Source organism: Nyctereutes procyonoides, unplaced genomic scaffold, assembly GCF_905146905.1.
Source record: "Nyctereutes procyonoides isolate TBG_1078 unplaced genomic scaffold, NYPRO_anot_genome, whole genome shotgun sequence".
In the NCBI taxonomy this organism is placed as follows: domain Eukaryota; kingdom Metazoa; phylum Chordata; class Mammalia; order Carnivora; family Canidae; genus Nyctereutes; species Nyctereutes procyonoides.
Window position 1 is genome coordinate 11,933,746 of NW_026575134.1, and position 20,027 is coordinate 11,953,772.

Sequence of the window (20,027 nt, forward strand, 5' to 3'; positions counted from 1 at the left end):
TGCCCCAAGAGCCTAACAAGATAACAAGACAGCTTCCATTCCATAATCAAAAATTAAAAAAATTATATATATGCATATTTACATAAATACATATATACACATACATATTTATATATATATATAAATATCAGTCTAATACCCTCTATGACAGCTCATGCAATTCCTCTTAATGATTTTACAATAATCTTACATGGTGAGCTTTAAGGGAAAACAGTAGAGGTCATGACAACATTGTGAGGTTGCAGTCTAGTACAGGCTACTTTTCTATGTTTCCTAACTTCAATTTAATTACAAGGTCAGTTCAAAGGAACCAAGGAGGGCACCTGGGTTAGCCCAGTGGTCGAGCATCTGCCTTCAGCTCAGGTCCTGATCCCAGGGTTCTGCGATCCAGACCACATCAGGCTCCCTGTGGGAAATCCTGCTTCTCCCTCTACGTCTCTGCCTCTTTCCTTGTCGCTCATAAAAAAAAAAAAAAAAAAAAAAAAAAAAAAAAAAAAGGGATAGAATCAAGGAAGCTGTTCTAGCTTCCCACATGCATTGCTGTAGCATGAAAGCTGCTTGACATAAAGGGGCATGGCTGTGTTCTAAAACACTTAAAAAAATTTATGGAAAAAATTTATGGACGCTGAAATTTGAATTTCATGTTTTTGCTGTTTTTCCAAGGCATATTTTGTTTTTATTTTTTTTTAACCACTGAAACATGTAAAAGGAATTCTTAGCTCACAGATGTACGCGTCTGCCCTAAGGCTGTAGGTTGCTCGTCTCAGACGCACTCAATGTCCAGAATTCGGAGAATGTCAGGTGTGCAGCGTGGGACCCTTCGTGGGGCTGAGGCGGTGTCACGGGCTGACCTCCCCTAGGATGATGCATGCGGATACCGTATGCGCTCCCCGTCGGTGTGGCGGTGCCCGGGGATGGCGACAGCAGGGGGGTCGGAGCCCCGGACCGTGGCGCCCCCCCGCCGCCCCCGCCGCCCCCGCGCTGTAACGCAGTCCCCAGCTCGGCCGACCGGACCGCACGCTCACAGCCCCCGCCCCGGGGACCTGGCGGTGCAGCCCCGCCCCCTGCCCCGCGCGCTCAGCGCGCACGCGCACGCACGTCTCCGGCCCTCGCACGCGCATGCTCTGTGGCGCACGTCTCGGCCAGGAGGCGGTGACTGACAGGGAGGCCCAGCCCCGGGCGGGGCGGGTAGACGCGGCCCGCGCGTGCGTCACTTCCGCCGGGGCGGGCCCGCGCGCAGGGGGTGGCGCCGCGGCCGCCGCTCTCCGGTTTGTGTCGGCGGCTCAGCTGATGCGGCCGGGCCGGGCCGGACGTCGGGGTCGCGGGGGGGCGCGTCGCCGCTGCCGCCGCAGTAGCCGCGGCCTGCATCCCGGTGAGTGGCGGCGGGGGGCGGGGGGCCGCGAGGTCCCGGGGCCCGTCCGGCCTCGTCCCGGCGGTCGGCGGCGCGCGGCTCGGAGGAGGCCCGGCCTCGTTGCCCCGAGCGTGTGCGGCCGCCGCGGGGCTGGGGTGGGCGCGTCCTGCGGTCCCGGGGCGCGCTCACGCGGCGGCCCCGTGGGCATCTCGCGGGCGCCCGGTTCGGGGGCCTGCTGGCCCGAGCGGCGAAGGGAGCCCGCCTGGCCTCTGCCTCCGGGTGCGCTCCCGGCCCGTGCGGTTATTTCGAGGAGACGCGCGGTCGACTCGCGCCTCCGTTAGGAAACGTTGCTCTGCTGTCGTGGTGCCTGCGGATCGGACTTTTTCTCACCGTGGATCTTGCTTTTCTAGTTCTGTGTGCAGATCCCGGGAGAGGGGCTCCCCCGGGGGCGCAGCGGCGGGGCGCCCGGCCTCGGCCCAGGGCGTGACCCCGGGTCCCGGGACCGAGCCCCGCGTCGGGCTCCCTGCGCGGAGCCTGCCGCTCCCTCTGCCTGTGTCTCTCTCTCTCTCTCTCTCTCTCTCTCTCTCTCTCCTCTCCCCTCCCTCTCCCTCCCCCTCCCTCCCTCTCGGTGTGTCTCTCTCATGGATAAATATTTTTTTGAAAAATGCATTAATTTGGGATGCCCGGGTGGCCTAGCGGTTTAGCACCTGCCTTCGCCCCAGGTCGTGACCCGGGTCCCGGGATCGAGTCCCGCGTCGGGCTCCGTGCGTGGAGCCTGCTGCTCCCTCTGCCTGTGTCTCTGTCTCTGTGTGTGTCTCAGGAATAGACAAAATCTTTAAGCAAATAAATAAAATCTCGGAGAACATGTTTACAGTGAAGTTGAGGGAAAAGCTCAGTTGGCGGGTTTCTGTACTTATTTGCATCCCTTGCAAAGTCGATGAAAGTACAGCCTGTACCGAGCTGTTCTTTTGCTCGGTAATGACAAAGGCATTGCGCTGAAGGGTGCATACTGCCTCACTCGTGGAACACATATTTGTGAAAAGGTCGCTTAGAGCTCAGCCCCGGACACCTTCCTGCCATTCCGTGTCTTGGTTCTGCTCTTTCTTTCCCTTGTTACAGATTTTACTTTGTTCCTTATCCACTTCTTCTTAGAACTTGCTGTTGTGTTGGTTTCCGTTACCTTGATTTTTACCTTCTTACCTGTGCTTTTTTTTTTTTTGTTTGTTTGTTTCCTGGGAAGACTTCCTCTTCCTAATCCTGGACATCAGTCAAGGTTCTCTCCTTGTTCTTCTTTCTAAAGAAACCAGCTTTAAAATTTCTAATCCAAAGAAAATTTTATTAGGTTCATAAATATTCTGAAGGTTGATGGAAAATACCGTGTGTATATGCAAATAACCATTTTTCAAGGAAGAGGAGCTGTGATATCCCCAAATTTCAAGAATTATTAGTATAAAGGTTTTTTTTTTTTTTAAGATTTTATTTATTCTTGAGACACACACACACACACACACACACCACACACACACACACACAGAGGCAGAGACAGGCAGAGGCAGAGGCAGGGGCAGAAGCAGGCTCCATGCAGGGAGCTTGAGGTGTGACTCCACGTGGGTCTCCGGATCAGGCCCTGGACTGAAGGCAGCACTAAACCACTGAGCCACCCGGGCTGCCCCAGGGGTTTTGTGTTTGTTTTGTTTTGTTTTGTTTGTAAATCCAGTCTTAGGTTTTTAGCTGCCACTGTGCTGATAACTCCAGACAAAAACCACAGGCTGTGGTCCTTCACTACATCTCCACTTGCATGTCCCATGTTACTTCATCCAAGAGATTTTATTATTTATTCTCCCTGTTGTCTTGACATCTCCTTATCTCATTCTTTCCTGCTGCCAACTCCTGTGTTTTATTGTTTCCCCACTTTGAAAGTGTGGCTTGAAGTAACCCTTTCTCCAGTACAGTACCATCACCTTAATTCAAACCCTTGTCCCCTTATGGCTGCATTTTTGCAGTAACCAAGGGAAGCCCCCTGTAGATTCATTCTGTCCTTAGCTGAGCCTCCAGCCTTCAATTCCTTTATTTCCTCCAGTTAAAGCACAGTTGCATTCCCTAGAGGTTGATCTAAGCCTTGATTGTATTTATTCTTCCCTCTGTATTTATACTACCCTGTAAATAGGTACTCGAGTCTTCCCAGCTCTTTTCCCAGTAGGTGATGGCACCTCCCACCTTCTTCTCTTACTTTTTTCAGTCTAACTTTTGTTCCGGCTGAATTTACTGTCAAAACTTTTATCTGCATTTACTAGTGTTGTGATTTGGGAGCAGTTAAATTAAGCTTGTTGATTTTACTGACAGTTCTCTCTGTTTATTAATTTTTGCTTGATAACTGTAATTTCTAAGAGAGGTGTATTAAAACATCATGAAATTGTCTAGTCTTCTTGTAATTGTTCCTTTTTTTTCTTTATATACTGTATTTCAGTGCCTTGGTGTTAGGTATATTCATAATTGGCCATGTGAGTTATGTCATTGGAAAGAAACAATGCAGACCCCTTATAATCTAGGCTTGTATAGCTGTCTTCTGCTTGACTCTGGACCCATTTTTCCACCATTTCCCCTGTTTTTTACTTACTGTCAACCAAACCTGGTTGTCCTTATTAGTCTTGAGGAGACAGAGTGTCTCCAAAGCCTTGGATGCTTTTTCCTTTGCCTTGAATGCTTTTTTCCCCCAGATTTTAATAATTTGCTTTACTCAGTTCAGGTCTCTAGTAAAATGTCAACTCCACTCTTCTCTTGATCATGTCAAGTAAAATAGCCCATTTGCCCTGAGTTTTGGAAATGTTCTTCTGTGGTAGTTTTGTTTAAAGATTTATTTGAGAGAGAGAGAGTGCATGAGAGCGAGGGAGGGGTAGAGAGAGGGGGATGGAGAACCTCAAGCCGACTCCCAGCTCAGTTAGGAGGAGGGGAGGGAGCTTAGTCCCAGGACCCCTGAGGTCACCACCTGAGCTGAAACCAAGAGTCAGAAGCTCAAAGGACTGAGCTACTTAGGCACCCCCTTTCATGGTACTTTTAGTTGGTTCTGCTGAGGCCCCCTTGGGGTTCACCAGCCCTGGCTAGTTTTCATTTGCTTAGGGTCTTTGCACCCTTCACAGCATTGTGACTGAAGAAAATCCAGACTTGCGATTTCTCAACTGTGGATTTACCACTGTTGGGATTTGTTTCATTGTAATAAAAACATGTATTATGAAATTTACCATTTTAACCCTGTTTAAGCATGTGGTTCAGTGGCATTTGAGACACTCTCAGTGTTGTAGAACCAATCTCCGGTACTTTTTCATCTGTCGAACTGAAAGTCTGTCCTTTTTGCCCCATTCCCCCCATCTCTAGTAACCCCCACTCTGCTTTCTGTAGCTTTGAATCCTCTGTCTGTCTGTCCTTTTTGCCCCATTCCCCCCATCTCTAGTAACCCCCACTCTGCTTTCTGTAGCTTTGAATCCTCTAGATACTTGGTGTTAGTGGAATCATACAGTAGTTGTCCTTTTGTGACTGGCTTATTTTACTTAAAATAATGTCCTTACAGTTCATCCCTGTTATAACATGTGACAGGATTGCCATCCTTATAAAGGCTGAATAATATTCTATTGTATGTAAATACCAAATTTTCTCTCTTTATCTCTCCATGGACATTGGAGCTGTTCCCACCTCTGCTGTTCTGTGCTGCTATGAACACAGATGTGCAAGTACCTCTTTGAGACGCTGCTTTCAGTTCCTTTGGATGTATACCCAGAAGTAGGGTTGCTGGATCATCTGGTACTTCTATTTTTAATATTTTGAGGAATCACAGTACTGTTTTCCTTAGCAGCTGCTCCATTTTATAGCCCCACCAACAGTGCTCAAGGGTTCTAACTTCTCCACATTTCTGCCAACACTTGTTCTTTTCTGTTTGTAATCATAGCCATGCTAATGAGTCTGAAGTGATCTCTCGTTTGATTTTGATTTGCATTTCTCTCAGGAATCCGTGATGCCTGATGCCGAGCATCTTTTCATACGCTTGCTGGCCATGTGTATATCCTCTTTGGAGAAATATCTATTCTGGTTCTTTGGGCATTTTTTAAATTGGGTTATTTGATTTTTTTTGTTGAGTTGTAGGAGTCCATTATTGGTTTTGAGCATGGCTTTTGACTCACAGGTACTTTATAATTGTATTTTGTCAAGTATTTCTGTGTTGTTGATTGTGAGACTTTTATGTTAATTCAGCTTATTCTTTGATTGTAAGTCCTGAGGAATTCAGAAGAGCCAGGAAAGCAGAGAGGTAGGTTTCTTTCCTGTCTGCCTCTGTAAAATTGGGTGTTTTGAAATAAGACGTTGACATGTGATTGGTAAGATTTTCATTCAGACTGTAATCTGAACAGTCAGGGTAGGTTCTGGGTTTCTATCTTTCTCAGCCTTGTCTGTTCCATTCTGTCAGAGATCTGCTAGAATCCTCTTCCTCGTGTCATTCCTTTACTTAAAATACTTTACGGACAGTTTGATCTTTAATATCCTTGGCAAGATTTGTAAGAGCCTTCATAATCTGGTCCAAAATCATTTTTGCCATATCGTCTTCTACCTCTCCGTCATTATTCTCATTACTCTCTCTAGGTGAAACTTCTTGCCATTTTTGCTCATATGACGTATGCTTTCTTAAATGCTTTTTTTCACATTATCTAAAATTCTCTCCTTTTCCCAACTTTCCACTTGATGAATTCCTTTTTAACTTTGTCCAGTTTTTAGTCTTTTTTGGGGGGTGGGAGGGACTTACCTGGATATCTACTTTGACCATTTACATGGCACCATCTGTTAAAGTGTTCTAAACTGCTTTTTCTTCTCTTTTTTTCTGCTTTTTTCTAATTACAAAAGTAATACCTGCTCATTGTAAAAAAATATAGACTGTAGTACAAAAGGAAAATTGAAAAGCCTCTCTCCTTGTTCTCTTTTGATTCCACTCCTAGGTTCATGAGAATAAAAAAAGACTACTGCTTATCTTTTCAGAATCTGTGTGGGTGCACGCATGCACATTTAAATTGCACGTATTGGTTTGCTTTTTTTAATTACCTAACATCTTATTTACCTCTTTGTATCTCCACATGGTATAGTGTAGGAAGTCTTTTTCTCTGTAGTGTACATGAAGGATATGTAGATCATCTGGTTTCCTTTAACTGCTACATAATGTTATATGGTAACCCATTCTGTTGGGTTATTATAATAATAATAATTTATTGAGCCATCCCTTGCTAGAAGACCTTTAAAATTGTTTTTCATTGTTTTATTATTTATTTCAAGCAGTGCATTAGGGAATGTGTATATATACTTTTGCACTCTTATACAAGTATTTCTCTAGGATCCTTAATAGAGTTTTAGTGAAATTACTGATCAAAAAATAGATGATAGAGGGACCCCTGGATGGCTCGGTGGTTGAGCATCTGCCTTTGGCTCAGGGCATGATCCCGGAGTCCCCAGATGAAGTCCCACATCAGGCTTTCTGCATGGAGCCTGCTTCTCTCTCTGCCTATGTCTCTGCCTCTCTCTCTGTCTCTCTGTCTCTCATGAATAAATAAAATCTTTAAAAAAAATTATATATATATATATTAGATAGTATTTAAGATTTCATTAGATACTGTCAAATAACTGTGTGTCCGATTTCTCCAGCCCATTATCAATACTGGATATTATCAGTCATTTATATTTTTACCTATTGAAAGAACAACATATCTTTTAATTGGTAGTTTTCTTTGTGGTGAAGGATGTTTTTATAATTTTACTGTTTGTGTTTATTCTAATGTGACTGGCCTGTTTTTGTCCTTTGCCTATTTTTCTTTTAGATTAATCTTTACTTTTTTTTTTTAAGATTTTATTTATTCATGAGAGACACACACAGAGAAAGAGAGAGAAAGAGAGAGGCAGAGACACAGGCAGAGGGAGAAGTAGGCTCCACGCAGGGGGCCTAACACGGGACTTGATCCCGGGACCCCAGGATCATGCACCCTGGGCCAAAGGCAGGCACTAAACCGCTGAGTCACCCAGGGATCCCAATATTTTTTTTCTTATTTGCATTCTTTTTATATTGTGATTATGACCCCTTGTCTGGTAGATGTGGCACATAGCTTCTTAGTGCATAGTCAGACTAATTTGATTTAATAAACACAACTAGGTAGTGAAACGTTTTTTACATGGCTATCTGTAGCTCAAGACTGAAAGTTCCTTCATCTCCTGTTTGTGGTGTCAGCATCTAGCGCCAAATCGGCCAAAGACAAAATATTCTATAAATGGTTTACAGTGAACAAGGTAGTTTGAAACTTGACTCTTTCAGAAAACTCAAAGTCCAGCGTCACATAAACTATCCAGACTTTAACAATAAGGAAGAAAAATAGCTTAGTATCTAAATTATATATTCAATTATGTGTTGTATGAAAATTTATCTGTTGGGTAGCTTCTGTAAATTAGTTCTCATAAAACATCCTACTACTTATTCACTGAATTCTGTACTAAAAAATGAATGGTTTTCTGTGAGCTTAAAAGCCAAATGCATTATCCCTAATGGAAACACATTATTCTGTCTCCTTTTGAGACAAGATGCTGAGTTTAGTTCAAGTAGAAATGTATTTTATCTTATACCCAGCTTCAATTTTACTTTAAATCCTAATTATTTTTTTCTTGCCGTTTCAGGTAAGACCTTGAATTATGGCATTTCTTAAATGAAGCATTCAGGAATGAAGTGAAAATCATAACATATAGAAAATAAATGATTTTTAAGTTATGTCTATTAATTTGACTATAGATATATATTATATTTACCTCCTTAGTAATGCAAGAAGTCTTTGTGGGAAGCAGAGAAGCAAGCAGCTGCATTTCTTGTGCTCACCTAAATATTACTGGAGGATAAGCCACCTCAGTCTACAAAGAGGTTTTCATGGAAGCAAAACAAGATGTAAATTGACTAAAAGTGAAGCCCATTCTTGCAGCAATCACTGTCACTCTCCAAGCAACCATGGTTTACATATTGGAATTTTGAAACTTAGCACTTCTACTCCCAAGGGACTTACAAAAGTGAGCATTCGTATGTCCCGTATTAAAAGTACTTTGAACTCTGTTTCAAAGGCTGTTTTTGGTACGCAGAATGAAATGATCTCACGTTTAGCTCAATTTAAGCCAAGTTCTCGAATATTAAGAAAAGTGTCAGATAGTGGCTGGTTAAAACAAAAGAGTATTAAACAAGCCATCAAATCTCTGAAAAAATACAGTGACAAATCAGCGGAAAATAATTCTTTTTCAGAGAAGCAAAGTTATGTTCTAGGTAAAGATGAAGATATAGGTAAACAAAGCCTTTTTCGTTACACAAGTAGTATAACCACAAGATTCGGAGAGTCATTCTATTTTTTATCAAATCATATTAACTCATACTTCAAACGTGAGGCAAGAATGTCTAAAAAAAAGGAAAATAAACATTTCCAGGAAAAACCAGAACTTGAAGATAAAAAGGTTGAAGAAGAGAAAGCAAGCTCTCCAGATCCTGGCATCCTGATTGATAAGCTAGATTCAGAATCTTCTGTATATTCTGTGGACAAGCCTGCAAGTACCAGTGGGACACCAGAGGCTCTTCCAGTTTCTACTAAACAAAGTATTGCTAACTTTCTTTCTCGTCCTACTGAAGGTGTCCAAGCTTTAGTAGGTGGTTATATTGGTGGACTTGTCCCCAAATTAAAGTATGATTCAAAGAGTCAGCCAGAAGAACAGGAAGAGGTTATTAAAGCTGAGCAACCTGTCAGCAAAGACAAGAATGTGGAGGAGAAAAAGCGGTTATCTCTTCAGCGAGAAAAGGCAAGTTTTTCATCACTGTGGCTTGAAGTTTTACATTTTTATCAAATGCATAAGCTTCATTTTCGTATGGGAACCTAAGAAACTTTAATCATTTGTTGGTATTACTAGAGCAGTTTTGTATTGTAATCATGTATGTTTTAATATGTCTTTGTAGATTATTGCAAGAGTGAGTATTGATAATAGAACCCGGGCGTTAGTTCAAGCATTGAGAAGAACAACTGACCCAAAGCTCTGCATTAACAGGGTTGAAGAACTGACTTTTCATCTTCTAGAATTTCCTGAAGGAAAAGGAGTGGCTGTCAAGGTAATTCTAATTTATTTAATCTGGTTTCGTCTTGGAATAAAAATACCAATATACTTTCTAAAATGGAGAAGGCAATACCTTTTGTTTTTTTTAATTTAAATATTTTTGTGGTTTTTATCATACACATGATGTTTATAGATTCAGTAATTGACACATTCTGTGATATATATTATCCTAAATACTCATATTCTATGATGATAAATTTATGCTTTTGGTGCTACTATCTATACTTAGAGATTAAACATTTTAGAATAAAAGATAAATCTCTGTGGGCTCATTGAATTGGCTGATAGTTGCCAAATTTTTCTTAAATGTGTTTATACTATGTAACTACTCCTTTAAGAGATATAATTTATAAGTAAAACCATTGCTAATTTTTATTTCTTTTTTTTTTTTTTTTTTTTTATAAATTAATTTTTATTGGTGTTCAATTTACCAACATACAGAATAACACCCAGTGCTCATCCCGTCAAGTGTCCCCCTCAGTGCCCGTCACCCATTCACCCCCACCCCCCGCCCTCCTCCCCCTCCACCACCCCTAGTTCATTTCCCAGAGTTAGAAGTCTTTATGTTCTGTCTCCCTTTCTGATATTTCTCACACATTTCTTCTCCCTTCCCTTATATTCCCTTTCACTATTATTCATATTCCCCAAATGAATGAGAACATACACTGTCTTTCTCCGGTTACTGTGGCCAAGTTCAAAAAGGGTGTTGCCTGAGTTCTCCTCTGGGATTTTGATGGAATCTTGTCTCACATTTAGATCTTTCATCTATTTTGAGTTTATCTTTGTGTATGGTGCAAGAGAGTGGTCCAGTTTCATTCTTCTGCATGTGGATGTCCAATTTTCCCAGCACCATTTATTGAAGAGACTGTCTTTCTTCCAGTGGATCGTCTTTCCTCCTTTATCGTATATTAGTTGACCATAAAGTTCAGGGTCCACTTCTGGGTTCTCTATTCTGTTCCATTGATCTATGTGTCTGTTTTTGTGCCAGTACCACACTGTCTTGATGAACACAGCTTTGTAGTACAACCTGAAATCTGGCATTGTGATGCCCCCAGATACGGTTTTCTTTTTTAAAATTCCCCTGGCTGTTTGGGGTTTTTTCTGATTCCACACAAATCTTAAAATAATTTGTTCTAAGTCTCTGAAGAAAGTCCATGGTATTTTGATAGGGATTGCATTATACGTGTAAATTGCCCTGGGTAACATTGACATTTTCACAATATTAATTCTGCCAATCCATGAGCATGGAATATTTTTCCATCTCTTTGTGTCTTCCTCAATTTCTTTCAGAAGTGTTCTATAGTTTTTAGGGTATTTTTTGAGAACCATTTGAATGGTAAATGGTTCTCTAACCTTTTATTTTCAGGTTGTAGGTGTCCTTCTGTCTAAAATGAGTCTCTTGTAGACAGCAAATAGATGGGTCCTGCTTTTTTATCCAGTCTGAAACCCTGCGCCTTTTGATGGGGTCATTAAGCCCATTCACGTTCAGTTACTATTGACAGATATGAGTTTAGTGTCATCATGATATCTATTTAGTCCTTGTTTTTGTGGATTGTTCCACTGAACTTCTTCTTAAAGGGGAGTTTTAAGAGTCCCCCTTAAAATTTCTTGCAGAGCTGGTTTGGAGGTCACATATTCTTTCAGTTCCTGCCTGTCTTGGAAGCTCTTTATCTCTCCTTCCATTTTGAATGAGAGCCTTGCTGGATAAAGTATTCTTGGTTGCAGGTTCTTCTCATTTAGGACCCTGAATATATCCTGCCAGCCCTTTCTGGCCTGCCAGGTCTCTGTGGAGAGGTCTGCTGTTACCCTAATATTCCTCCCCATGAAAGTCAGGGACTTCTTGTCTCTTGCTGCTTTAAGGATCTTCTCTTTATCTTTGGAATTTGCAAGCTTCACTATTAGATGTCGAGGTGTTGAACGGTTTTTATTGATTTTAGGGGGGATCTCTCTATTTCCTGGATCTGAATGCCAGTTTCCCTTCCCAGATTGGGAAAGTTTTCAGCTAGGATTTGTTCAAATACATATTCTGGCCCTCTGTCCCTTTCGGCGCCCTCGGGAACCCCAATTAAACGTAGGTTTTTCCTCCTTAGAGTGTCATTTATTTGCCTTAATCTGTCTTCATGGTTCTTTAATTGTTTATCTCTTTTTTCCTCAGTTTCCCTCCTTGCCATCAACTTGTCTTCTATGTCACTCACTCGTTCTTCCACCTCGTTAACCCTGGTCGTTAGGACTTCTAGTTTGGATTGCATCTCATTCAATTGATTTTTAATTTCTGCCTGATTGGATCTAAATTCTGCAGTCATGAAGTCTCAGTGAGTCCTTAATGCTTTTTTCTAGAGCCACCAGTAGCTGTAGAATAGTGCTTCTGAATTGGCTTTCTGACATTGAAGTGTAATCCAGATTCTGTAACTCTGTGGGAGAGAGGGCTGTTTCTGATTCTTTCTTTTGAGGTGAGGTTTTCCTTCTAGTCATTTTGCTTAGTGCAGAGTGGCCAAAAACAAGTTGTATTGGAACACGGGGGAGTATCACTGGTCCGTCTAGCTGGTCTTCTGGGGGAGGGGCCTGCTGTGCTGATTCTCAGGTGTTAGCACTTGGGGGAGCTGCTCTGCCCCTGCCTGCTGCAGGGCTCAGTGGGGGTTGTTCACCCCGTGGGGCCCCGGGAGGATCAGCCGCAGTTGCTATGGCAACTCTGGAAGCCTGGATTCAGCCTCCGCAGGAACAACGGGGCTCGGGGCTCTCGGTTCTCCGTCCGCAGGGCCTGGAGGCTCCGGGGCGGGGCCGCTGATCTGCTCAGCTCGGGGCAGGAGCGTCCTCGCTGTCCTGGGCCCTCCCGGCCTCTGCCTGTCCCAGGGGGAGGCGGGATCCTGGGCTGTGTCCCGGCGCCCTGTGCTCCGGGGCCTGCGCTGTGGGATTCGCGCTCCCGCCCTGCAGCCCCCTCCACGGAGCCGCTCCCGAGCCCCTCCGAGCTGCTCCGGGTCCCGCCGTGCGCGCTGCAGCCCTTAGGGAGCTCGGAGCACTCTCCCGGGGCGCAGGTGTCTGTTAGTGTCCCCGGGAGCCCGAGGGCATCCCCGCCCTCCTGGGTCCTGCTCCAACTCCCTGCGAGCCCCTTTCCGCCCGCCCGGGAAGGTTGGTGCAGCTCCTGCTCCTCCGGGAGGGGACGGGGCTCTCCTGTCCTGGGGACACTCGCCCCGGCCTCAGCCCGGCTCCTCCGGGGCCCCTCCCCCTCGGAGGCCTTTTGTTCCTTTATTTCTTTTTCCCCGTCTTCCTACCTTGATAGAAGCGCGGACTCTTCTCACTGTAGCGTTCCAGCTGGTCTCTCTTTACATCTCAGGCCGAATTCGTAGATTTTCAGGATGATTTAAGGTTATCTAGGTAATTTGGTGGGGACAGGTGATTTGGGGACCCTGCTCTTCCGCCATCTTGCCCCTCCCTTCTAATTTTTATTTCATGATCTTTTTGTATTTGCAAGTCCCGTTTTATTTATTTATTTATTTATTTATTTATTTATTTATTTATTTATTTAAAGATTTTATTTATTCATTCATGAGAGACACAGAGAGGCAGAGGCAGAGGGAGAAGCAGGCTCCATGTAGGGAGCCCGATGTGGGACTCAACTCGGGATTGCGGGATCACGCCCTGAACCAAGGGCAGTCGCCCAACCACTGAGCCACCCAGGGGCCCCCATGCGAGTCACATTTTAATGATCTTAGGGATAATTAGATTGGTAATTATATTAATAAAACAGCTTTTCTTGGCCTCAGATTTTTCAAACATAAAATACTGAAGGTAATTTAAACCCATTTAAACAGACTTTTCAGAGAAATACTATAAAGTATGAATGATGTGGGTGAGTCTCTTCTGCACTGCTAGTTAGTAAGATTATTTGTAATATTTAATGAACAATTTACAAATATGTAATGAACAGATAATGTTAACATTTGATTAGAGATCTTTTAATGCTTATTTTTAACTTGCCATTCAGAAAATTTTAAGTTAGGGATGCCTAGGTGGCTTAGTGGTTGAGCGGTTGCCTTAGGCTCTGGGCATGATCCCAGAGTCCCATGAGTCCCTGGATGGAGTCCCGCATTGGGCTCACCACAGGGAGCCTACTTCTCCCTTAAAAAAAAAAAAAAAGAAGAAAATTTTAAATCAACTTAGTTCATATATATTCCATTTTTTGACAACCATCTTGCTGAAGAGTTCTCTAAGTCTTTAAATAAGGTAGCTTTCTGTAGTTTCATATTAATAATTTATACATTATAAAGCTAAACTTTAGAATTTCGTGTTAAGTTGGGGATTATCTTTCATGGATACTTAATTTCTTACCTACAGGACAATTTTCCAAAGGTAGATATGCTTTTAAGTCCATTTAACATTGCAGGCATATACTGAAAGCAGAAATCTAAAATATGCATACTCTAAAGAACTTTTTAACTTTTTAAAAAGTTAAAGTGGTTTTAAAACCACTTTTGGTTTTTTGAAGTATAATACATATGCAGTTATTGGAATCAAGTTCAATGAATTTTTCACAAACGAAACGTGGCCATTTAACTGGCGCCCAGATGAAAACAGAATTTACCAGCACTTTCAGAAGATTCCCTTGTGCTCCCTTCAGTTACAATCTCCCAGAATTAGTTTAGATTAGATTATAATTTTGCTTGTTTTTGTACATTTCATAAATTACTGTGATTGGGTTTTTTTAATTCATGTCAGTGGTAATCATTCTCATTGTTGGGGGTAGTTGTAGAACATTTTTTTTGTTGCTTTCATATTCCATAGTATGAATGTATCCGTTTATTTATTTATTGTATTACTGATGAATTGCTGGGAATTTTTCAGTTTTAGTCTGTTATGAATAGTCATGCTAATAGAAACTTTGAGGGCTCTTGCATTACTGATACTACATCTAAGGACCCTTCAAATACCAAGGAGTCATGTGTTTTGGAATGTATATTCAGATCAACTATGAATGAAAGTCTGGATAGTCTGTAAAAGGTTCTTATTTCCCTAAATAAGAAGCATCTCAAAAACAATGAATCTTATAAATTAAGACATATTAACATGTACACTCTCAAGGTGAATTTTCCCAGTGAACTTTTTCATTATTAGAAAAAAATTGAGCTTTTGAAAATCGCTAGAATCGTTTGTTCTAAAACATTTATATTAATATTTTCACTTTTGTGCATTATATTTATGATGGCCAAATTGAGGGAATTGTCTTCAATAAACCAATCTCTTTTGTGTATATGTATTTGGTGTGCTGCATTTTTGGCAGCCACATCTAGGAAACTGTCTTTGATGATTTTTTCATGTTGGTGAAGGTAGTCTCCTTTCACAATTTTAATTAAAAAAAGCCTTTTATTATTTTTTTTCAAAAAAGTACCATAAGCTTTGTAAAAAAAAAAAATTAGAAAAAAGGAAACAAGAATAAGAAAATAAGAATAACATATTTCTGCTACCCAGAGATTACCATTGTGTAAATGTATTAGTGTCTATTTGTATTAGTTAGATTAAGCCAACTTAAACTCTAATATATCAAAACCTAGGTGGCTTAACACAACAGAAGCTTATTAGTCCCTTGTACAAAGTCACCTGGGAGTTTAGGTGACTCTCCAGGACAATGAACCTCTGTGTGGTGGCTACTTTGATCTTGTTCTCTTATGTTTCCATACGAGGCCTCTGTGATTACTGTAGCAGGAAAAGAGTATTTCAGCAGAAAGTGCCACGGGTTTTTTCTGCTCATAACTTACTATCTTGCCCAATTGCATGGGCCTGAGATGACTGCCTTCGTATGCCTGGAAGGAGGAGCAAACTGGATATTGGTGAACGTTAGTAATGTCTACTACAATATTTCTCTAGAAAGTTTTCTATATATATATATATATATATATATATATATATATATATATGCCAAAATAAAGTCATTCTGTATGTACTGCTATTTTGTCATGTGTTTTTTTGGTTTTGCAGTTTGTAATGTATACCTTTCGTGTATCAAATTTTCATTTCATCAGTAAATTTTCAGTATATAAAATGTTGTTTATATAACTGATTGGATCCAAATGAGGGTGTAGTCTAGACCATACATGTCATCTGGTTTTTCCCCCTAAGTCACTTACAGTCCTGTTCTTTCTTACCCACGTCTTCAGAACTAAGAGATCAGGCTGGTTATCTTATAGAATGGCTCACTTTCTGAGTTTACCTGGCTTCTTTCTCATTGGTGTTATTTAATGTAGTCCTCATTCTCTTTTATTTGCTGAACACTAGAATATAAACATAAAGACTTGGTTGAGTTAAACGTGTGTTAGAGAATATTGTATATGATGTCATGTGCTTCATCTTGCATCAGATCAGAACTCGAATAATTGGTTGAAAAATGATTAGTAATGCTAATGTTGACCACGGGATTAGGGAGATGACTGTGATCCTCTCATTGGATGTTTAGGATAGGAACATAATCCCATTACCCATTAACCTGATTGTTCCCAGAACTAGTTCCCAGAACTAGTCATTTCATTAGGGTTGTAGAATGATAAATTTCTAATTCTGTCACTTAAGCATTGTAATTGACATTCTTCAGTAAAAGTAGAGCTTTTCTTTATCAGCTAAAGCTATTTTGTTATTCTCCAAGATCAATTTTACAGGATATGCAAGAGAAATGCTTAATTTCCTTTACTTAGTCACCAATTTTCACAGTAAAGAGATGCCTTAAAAGCTGCTTCATTGGTGTCATGAATTTTTTTGGCTTTTTTTTAACTATGAGTATGAACTCCTAGTTTTTCATAAATTGTGTTTCAGTAATTTTTTTCTCCCCCTTCTTTTTTTTTGAATGCTGAATTCGTCTCAACTTTGAGTGGTAGAGGCTCCAAGCTCATTCATGTGATTTTTTTTTTTAACTCTTTATAAAAGTATCATGGGCAGAAAAGGATATGCAAGCATACAGCTTTATGAATTTTCAAAGTTGAAAATAACTACATAACCCCCCCCCAGTATAAGAAACAGAATGATAGTAGCTGCACACCCAAAAAGCCCCTTTTATGTCCCTTCGAATCCTATCTCCAAAAAGATTGACCGATTTTCCTGATTTTTAGCAGGATAGATTGTTCCTTTTTCTGCATATTATACAAATGGAGAGTGCCTCAGTCGGTTAAGTGTCTGCCTTCGGCTCCAGTCATGATCTCGGAGTCCTGGGATTGAGCCCTCGATTGGGCTCCCTGCTCAGTGGGGAGTCTGCTTCTCCCTCTCCCTCTGCCTTCCCCCCTGCTTTTGCTCTTTGTCAAATCTCTTAAAAAACAAACAAATGGAATGATACAGCTTGTGCTCTTTTATGTATGTTTTTTTTACTTGGCGTTGTGAGAACCTTTGTTGGGTATGGTTATGAAACATACTCATTGTGTATTCTGTGGTATGAATATAGGGCAATGTATTCATCCATTTTTACTACTGATGGGACATTTGGATAGTGCCAGTTTGGGAATATTTAGGAATAGTGCTTCTGGGATATCTTGCAGAAAACACAGATCTTCATTTTTTAGGGAGTGTATAAACAAGAGTAGTATTCCTGGTCATGAAGTATACCTGTTTTCATCTTTAGTAAGATACTGCCAAATGGTTTTACAAAGTGTTTATTACCAATTTATACTTCTGGTTGTTCTTCCTTTCTAACACTTTCTTTTTTACTTTAGCCATTTTGTTGAATGTTTAGTGATACTAAATTGTGGCTTTAGTTTGCATTTCTCTGGTAACAGTGAAGGTTAGCACCTTTTCCAGTGTTTATTGGCCATTTGTGTATTTCCTTTGTGAAGTGCCTATTCCAGCTCTTACACATTTTTTAATTGGGTTCAGCAGCCTTTTCTACTGATTTGGAGAATTTCTTTATATATTATGGGTAGAAGTTTTTTAAATAATGTGTTATATACAATAATCTACATATGACATATACTCTGTATAATAGTAATATATAGTATATGTTTTTTGTAAATGTATTTTCTCTTTGAGTTACCCTTTTTTTTCTTTTTAAAGATTTATTTATAAAGAGAGAACACGGGATCCCTGGGTGGCGCAGCGGTTTGGCGCCTGCCTTTGGCCCAGGGCGCAATCCTGGAGACCCGGGATCGAATCCCACGTTGGGCTCCCGGTGCACGGAGCCTGCTTCTCCTTCTGCCTATGTCTCTGCCTCTCTCTCTCTCTCTGTGTGACTATCATAAATAAATAAAAATTAAAAAAAAAAAACACAATTGGGAAGAGGGCAGAGAGATAGAGAGAGAGAGGGAGAGAATCTTCAAGCAGACTCCCTGCTAAGCACAGAGCCCAGTGCAGGGCTGGATCCCAGGACCCTGAGCTCACCACTTGAGCCAAAACCAGGAGAGAACACTTAACTGACAGAGCTTCCCAGGCACCCATTTGAGTTACCTTTTAACTCATCTGGTTTCTCTGTCCTCCATTTCTGGGTGCTGTTTGAACCATCACAGTTTTCAGTGTTTTGTTTCTTCCTCAAATCAGCAAATGGAAAAGATTTGCGAACTCACTTTTTAGCACTTATCTGCATTTCACGTTTTATCCCCTCCTGTCCTCCTTGCTTCAGCAGCCTTCTGATGCTGCTAAACAGATGGCACTTCTTTGGTCTTCTATTAAACTTTTCTAGTTGTTCGTGGAAAGACTGTTCAGTCCTAACCAGAAATGGAAATTTACATTCCCATGCTCTACCATTGTTCAGGTTCTCCTCGTGGGGCCTCAGAGCTCAACATTAACCAGGGCCAAAAAACGACTGAAAAAGAATTTAGAACAATAGTATTTCAGATTTGATTTATCATAAAAAAGAAACAAAATGAATGATACATTGGGAATTCTTTTTTTTTTTTTTTTTATTTACTAAAGGTTACATAGCACAAGTGTAGCTGCTACTCAGCTGTATTCCCTTAACCTTGGGTACTGACCGGATAAGATACTTCTGAGTACAGAACCTAGAGAATCTCTGGTAAACTCAGTATAGAACCCTAGGATTTAAGCACTTGCTTCTGATCAACGATATGAAGTTGAACACTTAGAATCTCAAAGTCCTAGTTTTGTTTAAATGAGTTATTTTTTTTTTTTTTTAAAGAATTTATTTTTTTTTTTTAATTTTTATGTATTCATGATAGTCACACAGAATGAGAGAGAGAGGCAGAGACACAGGCAGAGGGAGAAGCAGGCTCCATGCACCGGGAGCCCGACGCGGGACCCGATCCCGGGTCTCCAGGATCGCGCCCCGGGCCAAAGGCAGGCGCCAAACCGCTGCGCCACCCAGGGATCCCTGTTTAAATGAGTTATTGTAATGAACTTGAATTATTTATTGAAATGATAAGCTCTTGCCTTCTACCTTAGTTTTATTTATTGACATTGTTTTATATTTCAGTAAGAGCTACCCTTCTATCCCATGTACACAGGATGGTTTATGTTTTTCCTTTGATGACAAGTTTAATTCCCAGTACTACTATGAAGCAGTTTCATCTTTAGGATTTAGAGTAAATATTTTATAAAGTTGTAAAAGCCTTTTGTTATAATGTTTGTTAATATTTACAGATTTGTATAAGCAAATTATATTTTTCTGATTATTATGCAGTGAATCTTTTTTTTTAAAGATTTATTTATCTTGAAGAGTGAGAGAGAGCACCAGCACAGAGGGGAGAGGCAAAGGGAGGGAGAGAGAGAGAATCTCAGACAGACTCTTCTGGCATGGAGCCCTCCTATTGGGCTTGACCCCAAAACTCTGAGACCATGACCGCAGCTGAAATCAAGAGTCAGACCCCAACTGATTGAGCCACTTAGACAACCCAAGCATTGTGTCTTTAAGAAAATATTTGGACTGAGGTTAATTTTTAACCTAGATAGTAGAAGAAATATTTTAAATGTTAATTGACATTAATATTTGGAAAGTAATCTATCATTTTAAGATTACTGAGAAAGTAATAAACACTGGCCCTGTGATTATATGTGAAGATCTACAGGTGTTGGTTAAAATAAACATTTTCACTCTTGGGATGCCTGGATGGCTCAGCAGTTGAGCGTCTGCCTTTGGCACAGGACGTGATCCTGGATCCTGGAGTCTCGCGTTGGGCTCCCCGCAGGGAACCTACTTCTTCCTCTGCCTATGTCTCTGCCTCTCTGTGTCTCTCATGAACCATTTCACTCTTGATTTGACAAAAGCAATAAAATGTCTTTTCTTTTAACACAGGAAAAGATTATCCCATATTTACTAAGATTGAGACAAATTAAGGATGAAACTCTTCAGGCTGCAGTTAGAGAAGCTTTGGCTTTAATTGGTTATGTTGATCCAGTGAAAGGAAGAGGAATCCGAATTCTTACAATTGATGGTGGAGGAACGAGGTAAGGCTAGAAAAATGATTTTTTTTTTTTTAACCATAGATCCAGTTCAGTCTTAGGAATTTTTTTTAACCGATTCCATATAATTATAGTTACTATATCATTATAAAACCAAATTGTAAAAATAAATAGTTTTTCCTAATTTCTTACTTTATCAATCTAA

General features: G+C 41.0%; 1 protein-coding gene across 2 annotated transcripts in view; it reads left to right on the plus strand.

The window, feature by feature from the left end:
• The first annotated feature begins 1,235 nt into the window (after positions 1-1,235).
• PNPLA8 (patatin like phospholipase domain containing 8) overlaps positions 1,236-20,027 on the plus strand; it is a 48,830-nt gene continuing 30,038 nt past the window's right edge. Inside the window, exons 1-4 of one of the 2 annotated variants that reach the window (XM_055301085.1) lie at positions 1,236-1,372; positions 8,042-9,193; positions 9,348-9,497; positions 19,716-19,867. In XM_055301085.1, coding sequence (XP_055157060.1) covers positions 8,132-9,193; positions 9,348-9,497; positions 19,716-19,867 — 1,364 coding nt within the window. In that variant the 5' untranslated portion in view covers positions 1,236-1,372; positions 8,042-8,131. The remainder of the gene's footprint in view (positions 1,373-8,041; positions 9,194-9,347; positions 9,498-19,715; positions 19,868-20,027) is intronic. The other variant, XM_055301086.1, reaches the window with a different exon arrangement.